The 20670-nt window shown below is 49.0% G+C and overlaps 8 protein-coding genes across 8 annotated transcripts; 4 read left to right on the forward strand and 4 right to left on the reverse strand.

The window, feature by feature from the left end:
• Window positions 1–1293: 1293 nt before the first annotated feature.
• On the reverse strand, window positions 1294–1888 carry EDB82DRAFT_12898 (uncharacterized protein). The gene is made up of 2 exons (XM_065607036.1): window positions 1729–1888; window positions 1294–1668 (listed from the first exon to the last, which is right to left on the reverse strand). The coding sequence occupies exons 1-2, from the start codon at window positions 1783–1785 to the stop codon at window positions 1372–1374; spliced, it is 354 nt and encodes a 117-aa protein (XP_065465344.1). The 5' UTR covers window positions 1786–1888; the 3' UTR covers window positions 1294–1371.
• EDB82DRAFT_12862 (putative methyltransferase-domain-containing protein) lies at window positions 1765–3251 on the forward strand. Its single transcript, XM_025731902.2, has 3 exons — window positions 1765–2233; window positions 2367–2534; window positions 2631–3251. The coding sequence occupies exons 1-3, from the start codon at window positions 1992–1994 to the stop codon at window positions 2968–2970; spliced, it is 750 nt and encodes a 249-aa protein (XP_025590881.1). The 5' UTR covers window positions 1765–1991; the 3' UTR covers window positions 2971–3251.
• Window positions 3252–5221: 1970 nt separating this feature from the next.
• On the forward strand, window positions 5222–6738 carry EDB82DRAFT_483349 (RlpA-like double-psi beta-barrel-protein domain-containing protein-containing protein). Its single transcript, XM_025731901.2, has one exon. The coding sequence runs from the start codon at window positions 5483–5485 to the stop codon at window positions 6392–6394; it is 912 nt and encodes a 303-aa protein (XP_025590880.1). The 5' UTR covers window positions 5222–5482; the 3' UTR covers window positions 6395–6738.
• A 440-nt stretch (window positions 6739–7178) lies between these two features.
• On the reverse strand, window positions 7179–10088 carry EDB82DRAFT_12944 (uncharacterized protein). The gene is made up of 2 exons (XM_025731900.2): window positions 9631–10088; window positions 7179–9579 (listed from the first exon to the last, which is right to left on the reverse strand). Exons 1-2 carry the CDS (start codon window positions 9976–9978, stop codon window positions 7588–7590), a joined length of 2340 nt encoding a protein of 779 aa, XP_025590879.1. The 5' UTR covers window positions 9979–10088; the 3' UTR covers window positions 7179–7587.
• An 805-nt stretch (window positions 10089–10893) lies between these two features.
• EDB82DRAFT_470136 (uncharacterized protein) lies at window positions 10894–12391 on the reverse strand (the record flags this gene model as incomplete). Its single annotated transcript, XM_025731899.2, has 2 exons — window positions 10894–11379; window positions 11432–12391. The coding sequence occupies 2 exons, from the start codon at window positions 12389–12391 to the stop codon at window positions 10894–10896; spliced, it is 1446 nt and encodes a 481-aa protein (XP_025590878.2).
• A 1138-nt stretch (window positions 12392–13529) lies between these two features.
• Window positions 13530–15606, forward strand: EDB82DRAFT_12964 (uncharacterized protein). The gene has a single exon (XM_025731897.2). It carries the CDS (start codon window positions 13639–13641, stop codon window positions 15346–15348), a length of 1710 nt encoding a protein of 569 aa, XP_025590877.1. The 5' UTR covers window positions 13530–13638; the 3' UTR covers window positions 15349–15606.
• Window positions 15607–15644: 38 nt separating this feature from the next.
• Window positions 15645–16674, reverse strand: EDB82DRAFT_519372 (thioredoxin-like [2Fe-2S] ferredoxin-domain-containing protein; the record flags this gene model as incomplete). Its single annotated transcript, XM_025731896.1, has 3 exons — window positions 15645–16013; window positions 16145–16435; window positions 16552–16674. 3 exons carry the CDS (start codon window positions 16672–16674, stop codon window positions 15645–15647), a joined length of 783 nt encoding a protein of 260 aa, XP_025590876.1.
• Window positions 16675–18545: 1871 nt separating this feature from the next.
• On the forward strand, window positions 18546–20634 carry EDB82DRAFT_13023 (uncharacterized protein). The gene is made up of 3 exons (XM_025731895.2): window positions 18546–19251; window positions 19309–20328; window positions 20391–20634. The coding sequence occupies exons 1-3, from the start codon at window positions 18649–18651 to the stop codon at window positions 20472–20474; spliced, it is 1707 nt and encodes a 568-aa protein (XP_025590875.1). The 5' UTR covers window positions 18546–18648; the 3' UTR covers window positions 20475–20634.
• Window positions 20635–20670: the final 36 nt, after the last annotated feature.

The raw sequence follows: 20670 nt of genomic DNA on the forward strand, positions 1-20670 counted from the left end.
TAGTAGTTGATTATGTTGGGCTGATGGTCAAACGTGTCGGAGTCGAAAGTGAAGCTGATGTCGGTGGAAGGATAAGACGTTAGTGATGATGGGGGTGAGTAATCACCAAAGCCCTCGATCTGTTCTAATAGTGGTATTCTGATCGACGGGCTTTTGTTTCTCGAGATGACCAGAGTTGAACTGAGAGTCGTCGAACCAGAATCGTCTCTAGCAATTAATTCAATCGTTTGGCCCACCACATCGCCGCTCGGGATGCTGTCGTTGGTTGGTATACCGTAAAGCCGGCGACGCTCACTGTCGACAGAGAGCCATTCTGGCGCATTGCCGAGTGAGTATGAGATATTGGAGTCTGAGCCAAATGTATATTGAGAAAAAGTGTAAGAGAAAGGCTCGTCTACTCGAGCTGCAGGAGGTAACTGGGAATTGATCGGGTAGTTAATCGTTGGTTGGGAGTTTGTGAAACAAACAAAGCTGAGAAGAAGCATAGGAATTGTGAATATCATCGTGACATGATAATGCAACTTTCAGTGCCAGATCATGAATACAGTCAGTATGTAACGCCATCCAGGAGAAAAGAGACGAGCTGGATATGGGCGGAAGGATGAGAGAAGAAGAGTAGGAATTAGGAAGGTCGGGACATTGATCCGTCGCGCGAAGGCATATTGGTAGTGACATTTTGATGGCTGGCAGAATCAAGACTTGAATTCAAGGAATACTGCACCCTTCATTCCTGTATAGCTTTCCCACTGGGCCATTCTGGGCCACGGGAGGAAATTGGTGGTGTTAGTCAAACTAGGGAACTATTCATAAGTCCGTTTGTCCATTGCAAGAAGAGGCAAGAAGTCTCAGCTTGAAGCTATCCGCGAAGACGAGACATCGACATGTGGCGAGCGTCATTAGAATAGTAGGAGTGTTCCTGTCATAGGCTGGTAAAGCCGTAGACGCATTCCCTTGCAAGGCCTGCAGATACAGAGGCGTAGGTGAGACATTTGAGACCACCTAACCTATCACGATTCATTCAATAGGGTCATCTTGAGGGATGATATATCGAAATACATATCAAAGTATCATAGTTGAGAGGGAGAACCAATAGTCGGCAATGGTAGTGTTGCTGTAAATACATATATTGTCTATAAAATCGTTGATGACCCCTTAAATTCCGTGAAATTCAGCAAGGGCGTTGAGATCCAAAAATTGCCTATGGGGTTGAGATAGTTGAAGACTACTCGATACTCTTTTGCCCAGTGGACTCACTTGAGTGAAGGGTATAAGTGAACCAATAATAAGTCGATCCTATTTGCGCAAGGGCAGGATAGGCAACTACTGTGTGGAGGCCCTTATCGAGATATAGTGCTTAGTATTCTGTCCGAGTTAGTTGTCACTATAAGTCCCACATGATTTGACAAGCCAATCGCTCAAATGTCTCAATGACTCTTCGAAACGGAGGATAAGGCGCACTTTGATCGACGGCGGTAAAAAAAAAAAAAAAAAAAAAAAAACAGGGTCGGGTCCATTTGAGTCTGGATCGCACACGCATGCAAGTAAAAAACACAAACACACGAGTAATCGGCCCAAGTAAAAGAGGAGTGACCAAAGAAGAAGTGATACAATAGGTGGAAAAGGAAAACAGTGAAGAGAAAGAGGATGATGGAAAGTTAATGAAAGCCTGTCAATCTAGGTTAGCAGGCAGGCGCAAGCAGGCAGAAAGGTAAGGCAAGTGCTTTCAATAAGGGCAGAGGGCAGGAGCGAAGCCATCCATAGAACGTTATCCGTTACTCCTTCCATTTTCACTTCCACCCGACTTCACTTCACCTCAACTCATTTTCAGGGCAGCGCTTCTCACACTCCGCTGCACCCCTCGAGAACCACCCCTCCCTTACTTAGCTTGTGGAAGTGCTAGTCGTGATAGCACCAAATATTGTATAATCGTCGGTTTTCTTCCTACCCATCACCAAAAGACACAAACAGGAGGCAACAAAAAGACATCCATCATGAGTAGTCCACCATTATCTCCCTCGATGGATCCCGTCGCCATGAGCGAGGATATCGCCCCATTGCCATCTTACAAGGCCAGTGGCGTTGCGGATGTCGATTTCGATGGTGTTCTTTCTAAACCTCTCAAGGTGCACGAAGATGTCCGATCTGGTTGTGGTGGTCAAACGTGGCCAGCAGGAATGCTTCTCGGCAAGCATATGCTGCGCTACCACAAAGACCGACTTGTTGATGCTCAAATGTGAGTTTTAACTTTCCTTCCCCGACAGTGCCTCGTACACGTGACTTGTAACAGATACCTTGATCTCTGTTTACACAGATAGCGCATGATCATCATCAAGGATAGAGCGAGCTTGCTGACTCGTCGGTCGCAGATTGGAACTTGGAGCTGGAGGTGGTCTCATAGGTCTTGCCATTGCCCTGGAATGCTCGCTTCGAAATCCGCTGCTGGTGACAGACCAGCTGGAGATGTACGAGCTGATGCAGCATAACATCGAGCTAAACAATTTACAAGACAAGGCAAAAGCCATGGTGCTCAACTGGTGCGTATTACCCAACATACTGTTATGCATGGCTTCCCATTCGACGGAAACAGGGAATGGCGGATCGATTTGCTGACAATGGGCCTGACTGTGTAGGGGAGAGGATTTGCCAGCAGCTGTACTGAAGCAAAAACCAGATGTGATCCTGGCTGGCGAATGCGTCTACTTTGAACCAGCATTTCCGCTCCTGATGTCTACACTCAAGGCTTTACTGGAGCTCAACCCTAACGCTGTCGTATATTTCTGTTTCAAGAAGAGGAGACGAGCTGATATGAACTTTGTCAAGATGGCTAAGAAAGCCTTCAAGGTGGAAGAGATATTCGACGAGGACCGACCTGTCTTTCAGCGCCAGGGTCTTTTCCTTTTCTCATTCACAAGCCGCCCAAGTCAACCTAAAGCCGTCAAAAGTCAAAGTGAACCTCGGTCTGTCGAATGATGATGGTGTGTCAAAGAGTGCTTTGTTCTGACAGCATGACGCTTTGTTGGCATGCACTTAGAAACTGTTCGCACATGTTGAGTCTTAGTATGCAAACCCGATTGGTTGGTTCCCTGGACATAAGAATACAATGCTACTGGGAGGGTACTAAAAAACGACGAGACAGTGGTGCTGGGGTTCCTCGACGTCTCAAACCATTTGTCTTTCTGGGGCAAATGTTGCCTATATGTGGGAAAGCTACATCGGTTCCCCATAAGTGTTGACTATTATATTCCACCGAGGTTGAGATTGAGAGTTGGAAAGACAGGGAGGGATACAGAGTGCCCACTCGGGGCGTGCTTGTTCTTTGCCTTTGCGGGACCTCTACCTACCTATTGTCTTTGTTAGACAAAACACACTGTGGTCGGCTTGACCGACGATTTTGCTTTGTCGACGAAGCAAGTGCAAACAAGGCCCCGACAAGCAACAGTGGGAGCGAACAGAGCGCTTGTAGAGGCGGGCTAAAAATTTATGAACGCTGGAAAATTTCAAGCACACCGCAATACTTTGAATCACATCGCATTAGAATGAAAGTATATTAACAACGAAGCGAAGAGAAGAAAGCAATTGACGCCTGAGTCGCGAAGTGTTCACGTCACGCATGCATTGGCGCCAAATATTATGCCGAAGGACCAACGAGAGAAGGCAGAGAAGAAGAGTTTTTCCCTCACACCATGGTTCTTTGGTGTTTCTTTTTCCTACTGCTCTTACTGCTTCCGCTGCTACAAGCCATGAACCGTTGAGTGGTTTATTAGTGGATGAAGTGGCACTCAAGCTTACCGTTGTTCTGAACTTGGGAAGAAACGGGTCTTGTTTCAACTTGGCGTATGGTTGCCTCCACACCTCCATGATGCATGTTGACTCGTTTGCTCGTTAAGTGCTTTCAAGCCTCTTAAGCCTCTGCGTTTCGGCCAGACACAGGGCGCCAACTGAGAGGACAACTCAGACATTGAATTTTCCCCCTCCCAGGAAAGAAGTGTCACTGTCAGATTCTTACTCCTTGTTTTCACACTCCGCAGGACTCCCGCTTTGCTCCAGGTACATCAAGACTGTCATTGGTTGCCTCTTATTTTAGCCTGACAAGATCTCATTCGGAAGCTGACGAACATTGCGGCCCCTTGCAGGTTGACCAATCGCAATAGCCTTGCGAAGAAGCATGTCTTGAGTCGAACCATCGGGTACGAGAGGTTGTGAGGGTTATAAAATCAAGTTAGCATTTGATACTACTTTAACAACATGACTCTACTGTAGTAGAAGTTGACATACAAGCACCATGTTTACTGCACTGTACATAGTTGACGCGCGGCTCAGTTTTACATGCTCGGTTCTGAGTCGTCATCCACCTAAGATGCTCACAGATGCAGTCGTCGACTAGAAAATAGGCTTTGACCGCAGAGGCTGGTCTGTCGGCAGGCTGGCAATGAAGTCTTCGTCACAATACGATAAAATGCCCCTTGAAGGTGCCACAGCATCCCTGGTGAGCGACAAAGCTCAATTGCTTCTACCCCCTGCCCTCTCCGCAGGCCTCCCTCTGGTTTTGACCGTGTAGCGTATGGCTTTTTCTTACGTAGCTGTTAGGGCAGGCTGCTTGCATGGTACAGGGAAGTGTTTTATGGCTGGCTCCGGCAGATCCTAATGGAAGAGTCTGAGTGCTGGCAGGTTGCCACGTCCGTGCTGGTGGCCCGTTTCGTATCCGCCCACCACTTCGGAACAAGACCAGGCACGAGAAAATTGAAAGACAAGGGGCACTGTGAGGATGGTCGACTAGCCTGTTGGTTTGGAATTAGGCGGGTGGCTAGGTGGGCAATCATCGGGAGTGTGTGGGCGGTGGGTTTCTCTTTGGCACTTTGGAAGAGGAAGAGAAAAAAAACCACGCGTGGCCAGGCCCCCCAAAAGCGGATCTTTCTCAGCTGCTGTTACGGTACCTTACCGGGGATGAATCCGGTACGCCGTCTGCACTGGTGTTGCTGACATTTGAGGTACCCTGGACTTACTCGTGGTTGGTTGCTTGTGGATGCATGCATCGTTGGTAAAGGCTGGCACACCTTTAGTCTGGGTACCTGGCTAAGTGCAAGGTACAGGCTGCTAGTCTAAAGCCAAGTCTTCTATGAACTAGCATGAGAATCCGGCCCTGCCTTTTACGGCGAGGCGTAGCAGGTATTAAAAGAAGGCCCAATTCCTCCCCATGTTTCGTTTCTTTCACACAAGATCTCTTCGAGTTCAAACATCATTCCTTCCCACCTGAGCACTGAGCCGGACTCTCTCTCAACGCACATACACTCCCTCACAAGACGTTCAACGTCCATTTATCCAGCTACTCTTTTTTGAGCAGATTCATTCCTGTGGAAAGAATCTCCTAGCCTTCCTTAACCAATCGCGTTGAGATACCCATTCGTCTACACAACAGACGTACCACAGTTACAACCACTCCTTGGTTGATATACAGAACTCGAAACAAAAACAAACATACAAAATGAAGTCTTTCACTCTTGCTTCTGCCTTCCTCGCCGCTGCGGCCGTTGCCCAGCCTCATGGCAGCCCCCACGGAAACCACCACCGCCGTCACCACCAGAACGACAAGCGTGATGTCGTCACCGAGGTTGAGTGGGTTACTGAGATCGAGTACGTTACCAAGATGGTCGATGCCACCACCACCGTCTGGGTTCGTCCTGAGGTCGCCACCTCTGCTCCCGTTGTAGAGGAGACCCCCGAGTCTGAGCCTACCTCTGCTGCTCCCCAGAAGGAGGAGAAGAAGCCTGCTCCCGCTCCTACCACTACCTTGGTCACCAGCGTCTACACTCCCCCTCCTCCCCCTCCCACCACCGAGGCTGAGGTTGCTCCCGAGCCTACCTCTGAGGTCCCTGCTCCTGTCGAGACTACCCAGGCCCCTGCTCCCATTATCAAGGCCCCCGTCGTCAAGGCCCCCAAGAAGGTCACCACTGAGGCTGCTCCTGAGCCCTCTGTTGAGGCTGAGCCTGAGGTCGAGGAAGAGCCTGAGGTCGAGGAAGAGCCCGTCGCTAAGCCCGTTCAGCAGGAGAAGGTTGCTAAGCCCGCTTCCAACGGCGGCGGTGCTGCCAAGTCCGGAGAATTCACCTACTACGACATTGGTCAAGGTGCTTGCGGTGAGGACGACTCTGGCAAGGATGACTCCATCAACATTGTCGCTCTCTCTCACCTTCTGATGGGTCCCTCCTCCAACGACAACCCCATGTGTGGCAAGACCATCACCATCAAGGCCAACGGCAAGACTGCTCAGGCTACCGTCAAGGACAAGTGCATGGGCTGTGCCATGAACGATATCGATGTCAGCCGCAAGGTCTACAACGAGATCTGGGGCAGCCTCGACTCTGGCCGCAGTGAGGTCGAGTGGTGGTTCAACAACTAAGCGCTATGACAAGCATGCCATGATTTCTTGGATCATGAAAACACTACGAAGGATAGATACCCTTTCTTATGACTTGTTCTTTTCATGAAGCGGGAATCTCTTACCACTCCTAGAAGGCGCTGGGGTGTACTACATCAAAAAAGGGACTTTGGTATCTTAAGGAACCTGGTCCCGGAGATTCTGGTTGGGGGTGTTTTTTTGGTTTCTCGAGGCGGAATCAGCTACGGTTGACATTCGTTGACTTCTATATTGTACATAAATTTTGATATGCCGTTCGGATAGACAAACAACTATGAAACCCTTGAACAGGGACTTTCACATTTTGGATACACACTACTTGGCGTTTTAAATTGCTCCCCCACATGTCGTGATGCCGCATTGTCCGAGCTTACTGTCTAATCTTAGAGACAGATGAAGGAAGCGAATGTTTAATTTAGAATCCTGGTTGTTGGCGCTGAATCACATTGTCGCTATACTCATGTGGGTGTTGTCCCCATTGCGGCTTCGACTTTAAATGAGCCTTATTCAGAAGGTGAAACTTGAACCAATTAACGACCAACCAACAAAAATGGAGACCTTGATGCTCCTAATGAATATCCCTCGGACAATAAAATGACATATTCAATAATAAAGCAAGGGCCCTTTAATGGAGAGCGAGACGTCAATTACATGGGATTCCGATTAGCTAGAGTTCCAGGGCCTAGCGACACAGACAAGTTTCCAGGGGTAATAACAATAAGATGTTAGGCTAGGCTTTGAAGTTGGACAAAGCCACTCCCTTTCAGCTAGGACTATTAATTATTCCAAGCGCTAATTCAAGGGACAGCGCAATCAATAAGTGAGAGACATATAGCGTAGGGCGAACGAATAATCGTGATTTGTCCCTGAAAAGGATCAAGTGATTGAAAAGGGTGCATATGGCTAGTCGATAATTCTGTGCCCGACAGCGGCGTTTTGAATACGAACTATGAATACGGATACAAATAATAGACGGCCTTGGCAAACTCGTTAACTCCCTGCAAAACCCATGCTTGAGGCATTGCATGTGCATCTATGTTACAGCAGTGTTCACGTATTCCCCCATCTCCTCTTTCAGAGCGACGATCAAAGCACAAGCAAAAGCACAGATCCCATCGGTAACTCCTAGTCTTTAGTCATGAAATTAGCGGTATGTAGTGTGTGCTCTCGAGCCATTATAGTAGGTTCAGCAACTCCTCTACATAGCGGCGTGTATCAACACCGATACCCTGAGCGAGCTTGCCTGCGCCCTCGGTGGGATCAGTACGGAAGCCGACGTGGTCACTTGCACGGCGGATGAGGAATATCTCCTTGACAACATCCGGGTGACGTGAGTCAGGACCAGAATACTTTCTCTCATCCTCTTCAAGAGCTGCGTCGTGTTCCGTATCTGCATCGGCACCGCCTTCTTGGATGGTTGAGAGATTGTTACTTGTCGAGCCGTCCTCCAAGCGATCGAGCAGGCGTGTCCAGACGATCCACCATCCACGACTAGACTTTTCAGTGCGCTCAAGAGCAGTTGAACGGGATCGAGTATTAACATAGAGATTTACAAGGTGGAGATGAGTGCTGAGGGCATCGGCACGAGTCCAAGGATCCGAATCATCATATGTGTCGGGAATGTTGGGTATAGATGTGTGAACAGTCAATGAAACGGGGTCCCAGACCAAATCATAGATACTGTTGGTCAAGTTACTGCTGCTAGAGCCATTGTCGAGGCCAGGTCGCTCGGGACGATATCTTGTGGAGAGGAGAAGAGGTTTGCGAAGAGGAGCCAGTTGATGATGTAGGGAGCGATATAAAGATTCCATGGCCAAGGAGTCGGTTCGTAGGTTGAACAAAAAAGTAAACATAAACGGCCGGTTGACATAAACAACGACCCGCAGCTTCATAGACTTGTTTAGGTCGTGCGAATCGTAGCCAGGTATCATGTTCCCAACCACCTGGGATTGAACAAGAGCACTGGCGGGATGCTCAAAGTCACGCACTGTTATGGCCTCTGGTCTATCCAAGGCCTCACTCTCAAGCTCAATATTGACGGTTCGCAAGACAGTCCGGGAATTGCGTTCTCCGTCACCGGCATCGTCGGAGCTTGCACTATCAGATCCGCTGTACTCCTGGCCTATTTCACCTTTGAGCCCAATAAGATAATGGCCAGCAGCCTCATACGAGGGTGTGCGCTCTATCAAGTTCGGCCGAGTGGTTTTGGAGGTATCTTGAGCAGGCTTGTCATCCTGCTTGGTGCTCTCTGGTTGATTAGGAGAAGTATCACCACTAGCACCAGCACCTCCAGGCAAAGACCAATAAGTACCATATCCCAATTTGAGATAGCTGACCATCCTATCCAGTCTGCCATCTTCAGGTGTTTGTTCTTGTGGCTGGTCTTTGCTAGCAGAGTCATCTGCGGTCGTCTGCTCTGGCGGAGTCTTGGCGGGTTCACTAGCTATTGTTGCTTCTGTTTGATCTTGGGTAGCTTGATATGATGCACGATCAGCCGCCCTTCTTCTCTTTGCGCGCCGAACAGATGTTGGGCTCTCGATAATTCCGTAAGCGTGATCTCCCCAAGTATACAGGTCCTCCATCCAGTGTGTCACATCTCTCAATGATTTTCTCGATAAAGCACCCGTTCCTAAGAAGATAGCACCGTCGTCAGGGCCCGGTTCTCTCCCTGTTCCGAGCCACTGCTCAGGGTCACCGTAAAGGTCGTTGGGAGGAGGCGATTCGGGGTTGTAGTCGCCGAATTTGGAGACAACAAGATCAACGAGCCCTTCCATATTCCCGACTAGTCCCTCGAGTACTGCTCGCTCACCACTGCCGCGATCTTCTTCTCCTACACCAACTCCCAGTTCACCAGAGGATGCGATAGGGATGCCGCCAAAAATGTCGCGGGCCGGATTTCCATGCATCATGACATTCCATGTGGAAAGGTATAGGTCCCAGTAACGGCTCAGTATTGTTATAAACTTGGTTCGTCTGTTACGAACAAAGAGGGCGCTCAGCGAAGAGTCATGATGCATGAGAAAAATGCTATGGGCCCGTAGGAGATCGCGCAACAAAAGACTCGCGGATTTCATCTCGCGACTAGAGTATTCGTATCGTTCTTGGGCGGGCTCGCCCTTCTTCGTAGCGAGCCGAGGAGGGAGTGGTAGCTTGGTCAAGTCGATGCTCTAGTAATTTTGGTAAGCAGAGTGTCGGATTAGGGGGTTCGCATCTCTTACTGCAAGAATCCACCATCCAGGTTCGAGTTCATGAAGCACAACTCTTGACTTTTCAGTGTCGATAGTGTCTACCGTCGAACCGCTGGCGAAACCGCGACTGAAGCTGGCCATGCCCTGGGCAAGACCAATCTGTCGCAAACGCTCATTGCGTTCCTCGGGGGAAATATTCTGGGTGAGTTGACCACGAGTACGCCGTCGCTTGTTATGCGAAGCCTGGGTGGTAACAGAGGCATAGTAAACAATTTGGTCTTCGATGGTCTCGTCAGTGTTGCCCAGTGTGGGGTTGAAGATGGCAAGAAAGCCGAGCTGAGCGGGCACAACTGTCCCTGGTGCTGAAGGAGCAGCCATTCTTGAAAGCTTTGGAACGTCTCGTGTACTGTCGTTCCGTTGGTTTGTGATGACCTGGAGGCCTTGGGTTGTTGGAGTTTTGGGTTGCGCCGGGCTCTTAAACGACTAGTTTCGTCACTGTCAAATAATCCTGACGTTGATCGGCGATCGCAACGTAACGGACTACCTCCAATGAAGTTCCCAATAAGGTCCCAGCGCCTCAAAATAACGGGCGCGGACAATGATACATGAGAATGTAAAATGTAAGAGAGAAGTGGGAAGAATTCAGGGAATGAGGGGAAGAAGAGAGGAGATGTTGTCTTTTCTTTTTGTACGTAGACAGGTAAAGAGAGAGATGGAGAGAGTTAAGCCTAGACCTCTAATAGATGCAGATAGCCTACAGGTATGTAGGTTGTTTGTTTTGTTGTCTGTTCACTATCGGAGGAAAACCCCCGCTATGACAGCCATTGGGCAAGTTCAACGTGTGGAAGTGGAACTGGAGCTGAGGGAAAGTGAGATCACAACGATCGAGATTCAAAATCCCATCTCAATTTCCATTCGGCTGATCCGAAAATTTGGTACAAGGACACCCAAGCCAGCAACTCGACTGGTTGAGTCAAAAGTCTAGGCAGTTTATAGCGCAAGGATTGGCATGCACTTGTAGTTGATCTCGATTCAATTGTGCAGAAACATCGCCCCGCCAATTCTCGAACCTGGGATCAACGTGCAGAATTCCCTGTTTTCTTGTATGCCATGTTCCAGATTTACCCTATTCTTTCGACAATGCCATAGTGCTAGAACAATACCCATGAATTAGACCATCTTTTTAACACCATGCTGTCCCCGGATTCATTTGTAACTAAGCGATCAACCAACCAATCAGCCAACTCCAAAAACACAATTCATCCTTCATCCTTCATCCTCAGCCTAGACCCATTATCTTTCCATCGATTCGTCTTTTCCGCCTCGCCCAAAAACAAACTGTCTTTTCTTGGCCATGGCATACGCCTCGCTCATGCGCTCTCGCTGATCTTTTAAAACTTGCAACGGTGACCTTGTTTGTTCTTCAGCTTCCATGCTATCAGTCCTGGGAAACCCCCATCTCTTGCGCTCCCTCCTCTGGCTACGATCAAAGCTCGAAAACTCGGCCCATATAAAATAGAGAATAAATGTGACAAGTGTCAATGGAATCGTGATAGCCCAGTATAACCTAAACTGTGGTGTAGCCGGAATCCCAATGCCGTGTCCCTCGGCGTTGTCCCAGTCGAACAGGTCAGTCGAGAAAAGCGCAGAGATGAAACTGCCTGGCAGGAAGAACATGGTAACAAAAGCCAACGTCTTCATGGAAGCAGCATCGCGAAGAGTAGATATTGAGATGATGGAGTTGGATAGACTGTAGTTTTCCGATATCAAGTTGTTCAGCTGATCATATTTTGTTAGCTTGTTTGTCTCCCAGTTATCATGGCTAACATACCACATCAATCTGGATTTGAACTCTCTTCAGCGTGTATTCGCGGTCCATAGCCTGCATAGCGAGCCGTCTCTGGAGAACCCCGACATGGTGTCCCATAAGTCCATCTGCCACAGACGTTGTACTTCTTCCCAGACGCAATTGTTCCTGGGCAAGTTCGAGCAGTTTCTGCACCGTCTTGTCTTTCCTTTCTGTACTCGCCAAGCGGACTGCAAAGCCACTCATCTTCGCACTGAGCGGGCCCAGCTCACCTGCTGCGATATGTTTTCGCTTTGTCTTGAAATCAGAGTATCCTGTCCGTGCCTCTATCTCCTGAATGCCCGGCTTCATATTATTCTGCGTTATCTCGATTTCTCCATGAAACATAAATGCAAACAAGAACGCAGGGAATAGTGCATGACTTGCAGTGTTGAGCTGCCATTTGCTCTTGCTCTTGAGAAGCGTCTTCAGGCCTTCCTGCTCTTTATCGCCAGCTAAGATCATACCATAAGTGACACTGGGGCGTGAAGACGGTGGTCTGAAGTAGGTATGCGACCATATAGACGCAAGCTTGGGCGCGTAACAGAAACTGTAGGCTTGCTGGTTGATATCGGGTTTGACGACTTCGGGAAATGCAACCACACCAGCGACACAACTCGAGAAGTAGCTGTATGCGAGTCCAAGGCCAAACTTTTCTAGTACTTGGTCCTTGGTATCTTCTGGTAACTCAACGCGGTTATCGTCAAGAATGAATTTGGGCCAGACAAATCGAAGAATCAGTGACTCTGGGCCCGTTGTTCTTTTTCTCGTTTCTGTGGCCAGCCATAACGCGACTTCAGGTATAGTGACGATCCCTTCATGGTAGTCGACGATTCCGGTGGCATCATTGCACCAGAGCTCACTGTACTTAATGGATAGGATGTCGTGAGAGTGTTTAAGACGTCGAGTGTTGAACTCGGCGATCTTGTGGTATATCTCATCCATGGGCGCAGAGCGTTCGCGTCGCAGGCTAGCGGCTCGGCGTTTGAAAGAAAGCTGTAAGGCTAGATAGCAGCGGTGGTATGTGTACTGTATAGATGGTTTCAATGCGGTTTTTAACCTGAATACGTTATACTATGAAGACATGATCATGAGAAGGACAAGCTGAGGCTGAAGACATTTATTTATTGGAATTGCAATGGCGAACCAAATTGACTGACGCCGCCTCAGCTGCCCATTCCCAACTTCCGAGAGGTAACCAACCTACTGTTTGGGCCAACCATAACCGCCCGAGACGAACCCTTGCTTGACTGGAACTGAGATATCACATCATGAGTCAATACAATTATAATAACGGGCATTTCGTTGGATTACTTTATGTATCATTTTCATCGCTTCTGAGACAAAAACAACTTTCAGTTCGATTATTTTGGTACAAGCTAAAAGCACCGCTGTAATACGGAGTTGAAGCACTAATCTGCACACAGCTTGAATGTCAGCTTCGTGTTCACTGCCACTGGCTGTCTTAGGCCCAAGTAAGGAGTGTCACAAAGCACTGCATTCTGCTTCGAGGATTGATAACCATGATTCATGAGATCAAAAGACTCTGTGTTGGTAAAAGGCAATGAACGTTGTGGAAGCCAATCGCATTTAATGACTACATTTCTAACGGTACAGACCCTTAAATCTTCATTGTGGGTTTGGAGTTCCCCAAGCTCCAGCTTCAGGTTCAATCCGCCCGGGCCGCTAGAACCGCCTGAGCTATGCGGTAGAATTTACCCCGCAGGTCCCCTCTTCAGCGCTTGTCTCAATGTGCCACCGCCAGCTCATGCCCAGCCTCCACTGCCGAATGCAGATGAAGCTCAGAATCACATGCATTAATTAATAAAGTACATCAGACGAATTGACATGAGAAGATTGTGATAAATCAACCGTCAAGACCATGCTAGGATGAGCCTTGTAGATAGTTGACCGTGTCTTTCGGCATCCTTCAGAGCTATAATTATCCAAGAAGACCCTTGTAAATAGACTCATATTTAGGTGTCTACGTCATCCCCAGGCGTCATGGTTGTTCACAACCTAGCATCATCTCACCTTGTATGTCAGCTCCCCCGCCGCTGACCAGACTTCTTCCATTCTCTCTTCCTGCATCATCACAATCGTTCAGCCCTGTCGCATTGTAGATCAACAATTTCAACACCAAATCCATCCATATCCTATCTACCCAGGCCCTTTGGCCCAGAACCACCATCATGGAATCCTTCGGTTTTCTGAAGCGTCGTACCACCGACCTCTTGCAAAATGTGCAGCAAAACCTCCCCGCTATGCCTACCGTACCTTCCATCCCCTCGGCGCCTTCTCCTCAGAAAAAGGCTTCCATCAAAGGAACATGGGAGCGCATTGATGCTCCCAGCGTCCCTCGCTCTTCTCACTCTCTCAACATCGTTCACGGTACCGCTTACATCTTTGGCGGAGAAATCAGGCCACGAGAGCCCGTCGACAATGATATGCATGTCGTGACCCTTCCCTGGTCCAGCGCAGGCGCCGATTACTTCAAGATCAAGGCAGTTCCTGTCAAACCAGACGAGCAGCCGAAGGGAGAGACTCAGCCACCCGCTCAGCCAGAAGCCAAAGAACCAGCCGAACCTGTCGCAAAGTCTGACGAAGAGGACATCGAAAAGAAGCTGGATGAAGTTTCCCTCGAAGAAGACTCCGATTCCTCGGACGAAGAAGAAGAAGATGATGATGAGCCAGTCGAGAGCAAGTCGAAGGGCAAGGAACCCGCTGGCCCGGAGCGCCCGGAATTGGGCAATGTCCCATCCCCACGAGTCGGCCATGCTACCGCTGTCATTGGTACTCGAATCTTCTTATTTGGTGGCCGAGGAGGTCCTGACATGAAGCCTCTTGACGAGGCTGGTCGCGTTTGGGTCTTCGACACCCGCTCTAATACATGGACATACCTGGACCCTGCACCAGCTATCCCAGGTGGTAACATTGTACCTCAGCCCGCCCCTCGAAGCTTCCATTCAGCCACTTCTATCGAGCGACCCCGAGACTTTGCTCCTGCGCGACCTAAAGAAGCTGCGACTTGGGGACAATGGGCTCTAGGTGATACCTCCAAGACGGGCATCCCTCAGGCTCCTATCGTTGGCAATGTAGCTGAAGAGGCTAGAGACGAAGAGTCAGATGGTTACGGCACCTTCTTCATCCATGCAGGATGCCTTGCCAGTGGTGAACGAACCAATGATACTTGGGCTTTCAATGTTCGTGATCGAACTTGGACTGAGCTTCCCGCTGCTCCTGGACCTGCTCGAGGTGGCAGTGCCATCTGCGTAAGCAAGACCCGGCTGTATCGCTTTGGTGGCTTCGATGGCCAGAACGAGATTGGAGGCCAGCTTGACTTCCTACATCTGGAAGTTGAGAGTTTTGACGATCAGGGCACCAAGGGCGAGATCGCAGTTCGCGCACGTGGCGGCTGGCAAATCGTCCTTGAAAGCGACCCTAAGACAGATTCTACCGAGATCCACGCCGAACCAAACCAGGTTTGGCCTGAGCCTCGAAGCGTTGCATCTCTGGAGGCCATCACCTCAGGTGCTGGATATGAATACCTCGTTCTGACCATGGGCGAGCGTGACCCGAGCCCAGAAGGCCATGAGGCTGCAGGCAAGTTCCTGAGTGATGTTTGGGTGTACCAAGTGCCCCCTCTGGGCATGACTGCTGCCAGTGTTACTGCTGCCATGTGGCAAGCTGTCGGTCGCAAGACAGGCGAGGGCAAGTGGACTCAGCTTGATCTCGCACCATATGATGATGATAACGACGACGATATGCCTGAGCCAAGAGGTTGGCTTGCCACTGCGCCCATGGGCGAACTTGAAGAGAGTGGCATTTTGATTTGGGGTGGCCTCGGTGAGGACAACGAAAGACTTGGCGATGGTTGGATCTTGCGAGTAGGCGACACCTAGGTGAAAGAATTAAGGAGAATTCTGGGTTGGATATAGTACTTTTTGGCGCAACATGTTTTTGGCGATCACCACAAATGGACGAATGAAAAAGAAAACGAGACCCTTGTGCAGAACCGATACCTCGTGTAGTATGGGCATTACCGTTAACGAGAACCACACATTTCTATACCAGATATAGCATTTGACATGGTGTTATGTACAATTGTGGCTTCTTCCCACCTAGCACTTTTTGCCTCATTCACCCCAAAGCATTTCTTGCCTTATAACTAAAAAAGAGAGATAATAACGTGATAATTCTACAGATCCTTCCTTGTGGTCTCGGTTGACCAGGGCTCCGAGGTAAGGCTTGTCAGGCCAGCACTGTTCTCGCAGTCTTTTCGACCACTGAGAGGACCAGGCTTGGGGACATTAATAGTGGAAGGATCGGCAGCAGTAGCCTTGGATCGGAGGGCCTTGAGAAGGTCCTTGACGGAGGCGGGGGTAAGGTCCTCGTAGTAGTCGTCGTTAATCTGGATCATGGGGGCGTTGACGCAGGCGCCGAGGCATTCGACCTCGAGGATGGTGAAGAGACCGTCGGCGGTGGTCTGGCCCTGCTCAATGCCGAGCTCCTCCTTGATGGCCTTGACGATAACATCAGAGCCACAGCCTCCAAGTTGGCAAGGGGTCTATACCGTTGTTAGTCTGAACTGTAACTTCGATTTTTGACAATTTTCAATGACGTCTATCCAACATTGCCACAATCCATTCGAGCAATTGTCGCCAAAGAAGATATGTCCAGGTTCGAAATTAAACATACCGTAGTGCAAATCTGGACAAAGTACTTGCCCACAGGAGTTCGGTTGTACATGGTGTAGAAAGAAGCGACCTCGTACACTCGCATGGGAGGCATCTCAAGAAGACGAGCAACCTCGTTCATAACGCTAATGCTGGTAAAGCCGTGCTGGCGCTGGCCGAGGTCAAGCAGAGGCATGACAGCAGCCTTCTTGTACTGGGGAGGGTATCGCTTAAGGATCTCGGCAATGACGGTCTGGTTCTCTTCGCTGAACTTGAAGGGGATGTTGGGGTTGTTGTCCTCGGTGTTTCGATGCTGTCACACGCCATATGTCAGACTGGGGGACATGAAGCAATTGCGCCCTGGGGAAGAAGCGAGAGCCATATTTTCCCAGTAGGCGCAATTGGCAGCGCCAATTGAGGACTACTTACCACCATGAGAGTGTCGCTTCGTCGGCTGGCTGTGAGGGAGAAGGCGGCGCGAGACTGAGGGCGGGCAACCCGGCACGCCGGCCGGATGACGGAGCGGATGAGAGGAGTGAACTTGCTCGCCATTGTGTGAATTATTTTTGTGGTTGTTTTGAGAGCGAGCGAGGTGGGCGTCGTCGCGGGGTTGGGAGTGCTTGTGAGGCGATCGTGAGGTCGTCGGTTCCGGATCTTGTCAAAATGTCGCCGTCGTAGCGAGCATTACAATTCGACTTGGAACTGCTTGCCAAATCAAGATTGATGATTGGTGTAGCTGACCCTAGGTTTAGCCGATCGGGGGGTGGGGTCAAAGTGAAGCTAGGAAAGATACGTATCAACTTGAATGTGGAGGAGTGAGTGTGTTCCTCATTATGTTTATTATATTAAATTCATATTGCTATTTTCTATTTTCAACTATCAATCGTCATGTCTGTTCTGAATGCTTAAATTGTATCTCAGAGGCTTATCAAGAATGGTAGATCTGGCTTGGACTACCATCAGAATGCACTATTGCTACCAGCCTTGAACATATCAAGATGCTTACCATTATAGCTAAGCGCCGTGAAAATCGACAGACTTGAGTAACGAAAGCTCTGCAGTCATCCTCATCAATCGAACGTATACTTTATTAACACATAACATTTCGTTTCTTACACCAACAATATCATAACACGCTATGGAGCCAAGCGAAGTTGGTGCCACCGCATCTTCCTCTGTTCTTGTGCGCGATCTCTCATCTCATACCTCTTGGTACACCTGATCATCAGCGATGTTGTGGCTCGATATAGTTTCAATAGCCTAGCGTACCAAGTTGGCCGGGTCCAACTTGCAGCAAGATGATGCCCGGCGGCTGGATGATCAGTATGCATGTAAGAGATATTGGCAAACATTCGTAGCAGGAAACCAATTAGAAGCACTCTTTTCGATAACACAGGCGGGATCCAACACGTCGATCTGCTCGATATCTACTCGTCGAGAAACCTACGCGAAAGCTTACTATTACTGAAATCATCTTTGTACATGATCCTTCACGTAGGACAAGCGAGGCAATGCATCGTGCTCCACAACGCAATACCGATACTGCTCCAAGTGTTGCTTGACACTCGCTTCCTCACGTACCAGAGCTAGACGACGGCGTACGTAGTCAATACAAGCTTAAAAGGGCATGATATTAAAGCTTCAATGCGGCAAGATACGAGCCCGAGTCAAGGTAACCCTGCGGCGACGGCGCATGGAAACAGAACTTCCCGCTTTCTATCTCGGGAGGCACAATTGCATAATTCGGCTAGAGGCTTGTCTCCTGTTCTAAGACATGGACAATGGATTGGGCGCCCAAGTTTCACAGACGGTCATGTCGTGGCTCTATATGCTCACAGCACGGGACGGCCAATGAGTTGCCCTGTGGTTGATACTTGACGGGATCTGGCGCATACGGACAACGAACAACGATGCTGATATTATTCGTTCCATGGTGGAGGCGAAGCTGAAAAGGTAGGAAGCCGGTGTTGTGATTGCTGAGTTGTCCATCTACTAAAATGAGGGCCTAAATTTAGTCAAGCGCGGATTTATAAAGGCTGAGAATTGGAGTACAGACTGTTCAGTTGTATATATAATATCAAGCCCATTTCATTGACAATTCAGCCGTGGTCTAAATCGAATTGGTTTCATCTTTCCTCCTTCGTGAGTTAAACGCATCCGGTTTACTCATCTCAAACATTGAATCTTAAGAGATCCTTGTCGTTAACTTGGAGCTAGTATCAACCTCAGCCCATTCATCTTAGCTCCCTTTTAAAAGGTAGCCACCGGAAGAAGTGCTCATATCTTTAAATGAACTACCGAAGGAGGTAGGTGGATGGCGCCCCTCCTTCATGGGGCTTTCTTTCAGCTTGGCTTGGCTTAATAGACTCCTTTGAGTTGGTCTCGACTTCCATTCTCCTAACAAAGGAGAGAAAGAAAACACTCGATTATTCCCCAAAGGCTTATTCTATATCTTCAACAGCTGCCTACTTCTACAATACTCGCTATTTGATTTGGTCTTTGACCAAGTTGCCAAACGATTACAACATGCCAATTGAATCACGATTCTCTGTCCAAGTTCCCAACTGCTCAATGCAACAATGGATCTTTGGTTCATCATCAAGTCCATTACCGGACAAGAAAGCCTTTATCGATGCTGATCATCCTCAAGATCGCTACTTTACTTACAACCAAGCTCGGTTGCTTGCGAAGCGTATTGCTGTTGGTCTAATTGACAATGGCCTGAAATCAGGGGACCGTGTGCTTCTCTTTGCTCACAACAGTATCTTCTTCCCCATCATTGTAATGGGTATCTGGATGGCTGGAGGCATCTTCACTGGAGCGAATCCTGGTTATGTCGCTCGTGAACTGGTTCATCAACTGAAGGATAGCCAGGCTACGTTTATCATTTCTGCCCATGGTGCTTTAGGGGTGGCATTGGACGCATCCTCCCAAGTCAACATGAAGCCTTCTCAAGTCTTTGTGCTGGATTCAACATGGCCAGATACTTCTATCGAGATACAACCCTCTAAAGGAAGCAGACACTGGACAGAACTCATCGCAGCCAAGTCAAGGGGTGAGAGTTTCGAATGGACTGAGCCAGAAGACTCCAAGGATTCAATATGCAGTATCAATTACAGCTCAGGTACTGTACGTTGTAACTCACCATCCAACTCAGAGCCATAGAACTGTCTAACCTGGCCATAGACTGGAATACCCAAAGGCGTGGAGATCTCGCACTACAACCATGTCGCCAATAGTCGTGGTGTTACACTCTTCCACCAGCTTCACCCAGAATTTGAGGCTCGACGAGATCATGCCGCTGCTCTATGTTTCCTCCCGATGTATCATGCCTTTAGTCAGGGCTACTTCATCACCAGCTTCCCTTGTGAGCGAGTTCCTGTCTACATCATGCCTTCTTTTGAGTTCCCCAAAATCCTCACCCACATCGAAACATTCCGAATTACAAAACTGTTAGCCGTTCCGCCTATCCTAGTTCTCATCTCAAAACATCCACTTGCACGCAGTGCGGACCTCAGTAGCATCGATATGATTGCATCTGGTGCTGCGCCCCTGGCGAGAGATACACAACGTGAGATAGCCGGCATGATACCCCTGGGTGAAGCCGTTGTTCGGCAAGGCTGGGGAATGACCGAAGCAACTTGTACTGCACTGTCGTGGGACCCTAATAAGGCCCCGAGCTCTGCGGCCGGCGAACTGACGCCGGATTCTCAAGCTAGACTGGTCGATATCGAGACTGGAGACGAAATCAACACTGCCAACACTCCTGGAGAGTTATGGATCACGGGGCCCACGGTGACCCGCGGCTACTGGCGTAATCCTGCTGCGACACAAGAAGCCTTTGTTGTCGACTCGGATGGTACTCAATGGCTTCGCACTGGAGACGTCGCTTATGTGGAGGAATATGCAAAGGGAACTCTTTTTCATATTGTGGATCGTGTCAAAGAACTGATCAAGGTCAAGGGCATGCAGGTTGCTCCCGCTGAACTCGAGTCCCTTCTTCTTGAAAGAGAAGATGTCGCCGATGCCGCTGTTATAGGGGTCGTTATCGATGGTGAAGAGCTTCCACGCGCCTATATCGTCAAAACGCCACACGGAAAGGATACATCCAAACAGGATATTGCAGACTGGCTAGCGAGTCGCGTTGTCAAGTACAAGCAACTTATGGGTGGCGTAGTCTTTGTTGATTCCATCCCCAAAGTTCCTGTAAGTTATTTCGATCCCCTTTTTGGTCAGACGATGCATCTTTGAAGCTCACATACGAATAGTCAGGCAAGATTCTAAGAAAAGTACTTCGTGAGCGAGCAAAGCGCGAAGTTAGCAACGGCCTTGAGGTGCGCGCCAAGCTATAGGACAGCGGCGGCGATGGGTGCGCATGCTAATCTTTATCGATCACGATTCTCAATTTCAACACGCCTGAGAACTTTACGGTGTCCGATAATTCGATGAAGAGCAGAGGTCGCTCTTTTACTCATTTGTTCAAGGTCATTTGCTATGAAGAAGTTGGAAGGGAATTGACATACATCAACAACAAATTTGCATGGATTT

Source organism: Fusarium venenatum (assembly GCF_020744135.1).
Source record: "Fusarium venenatum strain MPI-CAGE-CH-0201 chromosome Unknown EDB82scaffold_1, whole genome shotgun sequence".
Taxonomy (NCBI): domain Eukaryota; kingdom Fungi; phylum Ascomycota; class Sordariomycetes; order Hypocreales; family Nectriaceae; genus Fusarium; species Fusarium venenatum.

Excerpts from the sequence above, each read along its gene's own strand:
- EDB82DRAFT_12898 (XM_065607036.1), bottom strand. The coding sequence starts at position 1,785 with ATGGAAGGAGTAACGGATAACGTTCTATGGATGGCTTCGCTCCTGCCC. Across the intron at positions 1,669-1,728 it reads CGCTCCTGCCCTCTGCCCTT|AGGCTTTCATTAACTTTCCA; the intron begins ATTGAAAGCACT and ends ACCTAGATTGAC.
- EDB82DRAFT_13023 (XM_025731895.2), top strand. The coding sequence starts at position 18,649 with ATGCCAATTGAATCACGATTCTCTGTCCAAGTTCCCAACTGCTCAATG. Across the intron at positions 19,252-19,308 it reads TCAATTACAGCTCAGGTACT|ACTGGAATACCCAAAGGCGT; the intron begins GTACGTTGTAAC and ends ACCTGGCCATAG. Across the intron at positions 20,329-20,390 it reads ATTCCATCCCCAAAGTTCCT|TCAGGCAAGATTCTAAGAAA; the intron begins GTAAGTTATTTC and ends ACATACGAATAG.
- EDB82DRAFT_12964 (XM_025731897.2), top strand. The coding sequence starts at position 13,639 with ATGGAATCCTTCGGTTTTCTGAAGCGTCGTACCACCGACCTCTTGCAA.
- EDB82DRAFT_483349 (XM_025731901.2), top strand. The coding sequence starts at position 5,483 with ATGAAGTCTTTCACTCTTGCTTCTGCCTTCCTCGCCGCTGCGGCCGTT.
- EDB82DRAFT_12862 (XM_025731902.2), top strand. The coding sequence starts at position 1,992 with ATGAGTAGTCCACCATTATCTCCCTCGATGGATCCCGTCGCCATGAGC. Across the intron at positions 2,234-2,366 it reads CGACTTGTTGATGCTCAAAT|ATTGGAACTTGGAGCTGGAG; the intron begins GTGAGTTTTAAC and ends CGTCGGTCGCAG. Across the intron at positions 2,535-2,630 it reads AAAGCCATGGTGCTCAACTG|GGGAGAGGATTTGCCAGCAG; the intron begins GTGCGTATTACC and ends CTGACTGTGTAG.
- EDB82DRAFT_12944 (XM_025731900.2), bottom strand. The coding sequence starts at position 9,978 with ATGGCTGCTCCTTCAGCACCAGGGACAGTTGTGCCCGCTCAGCTCGGC. Across the intron at positions 9,580-9,630 it reads CTGGATGGTGGATTCTTGCA|AGCATCGACTTGACCAAGCT; the intron begins GTAAGAGATGCG and ends CAAAATTACTAG.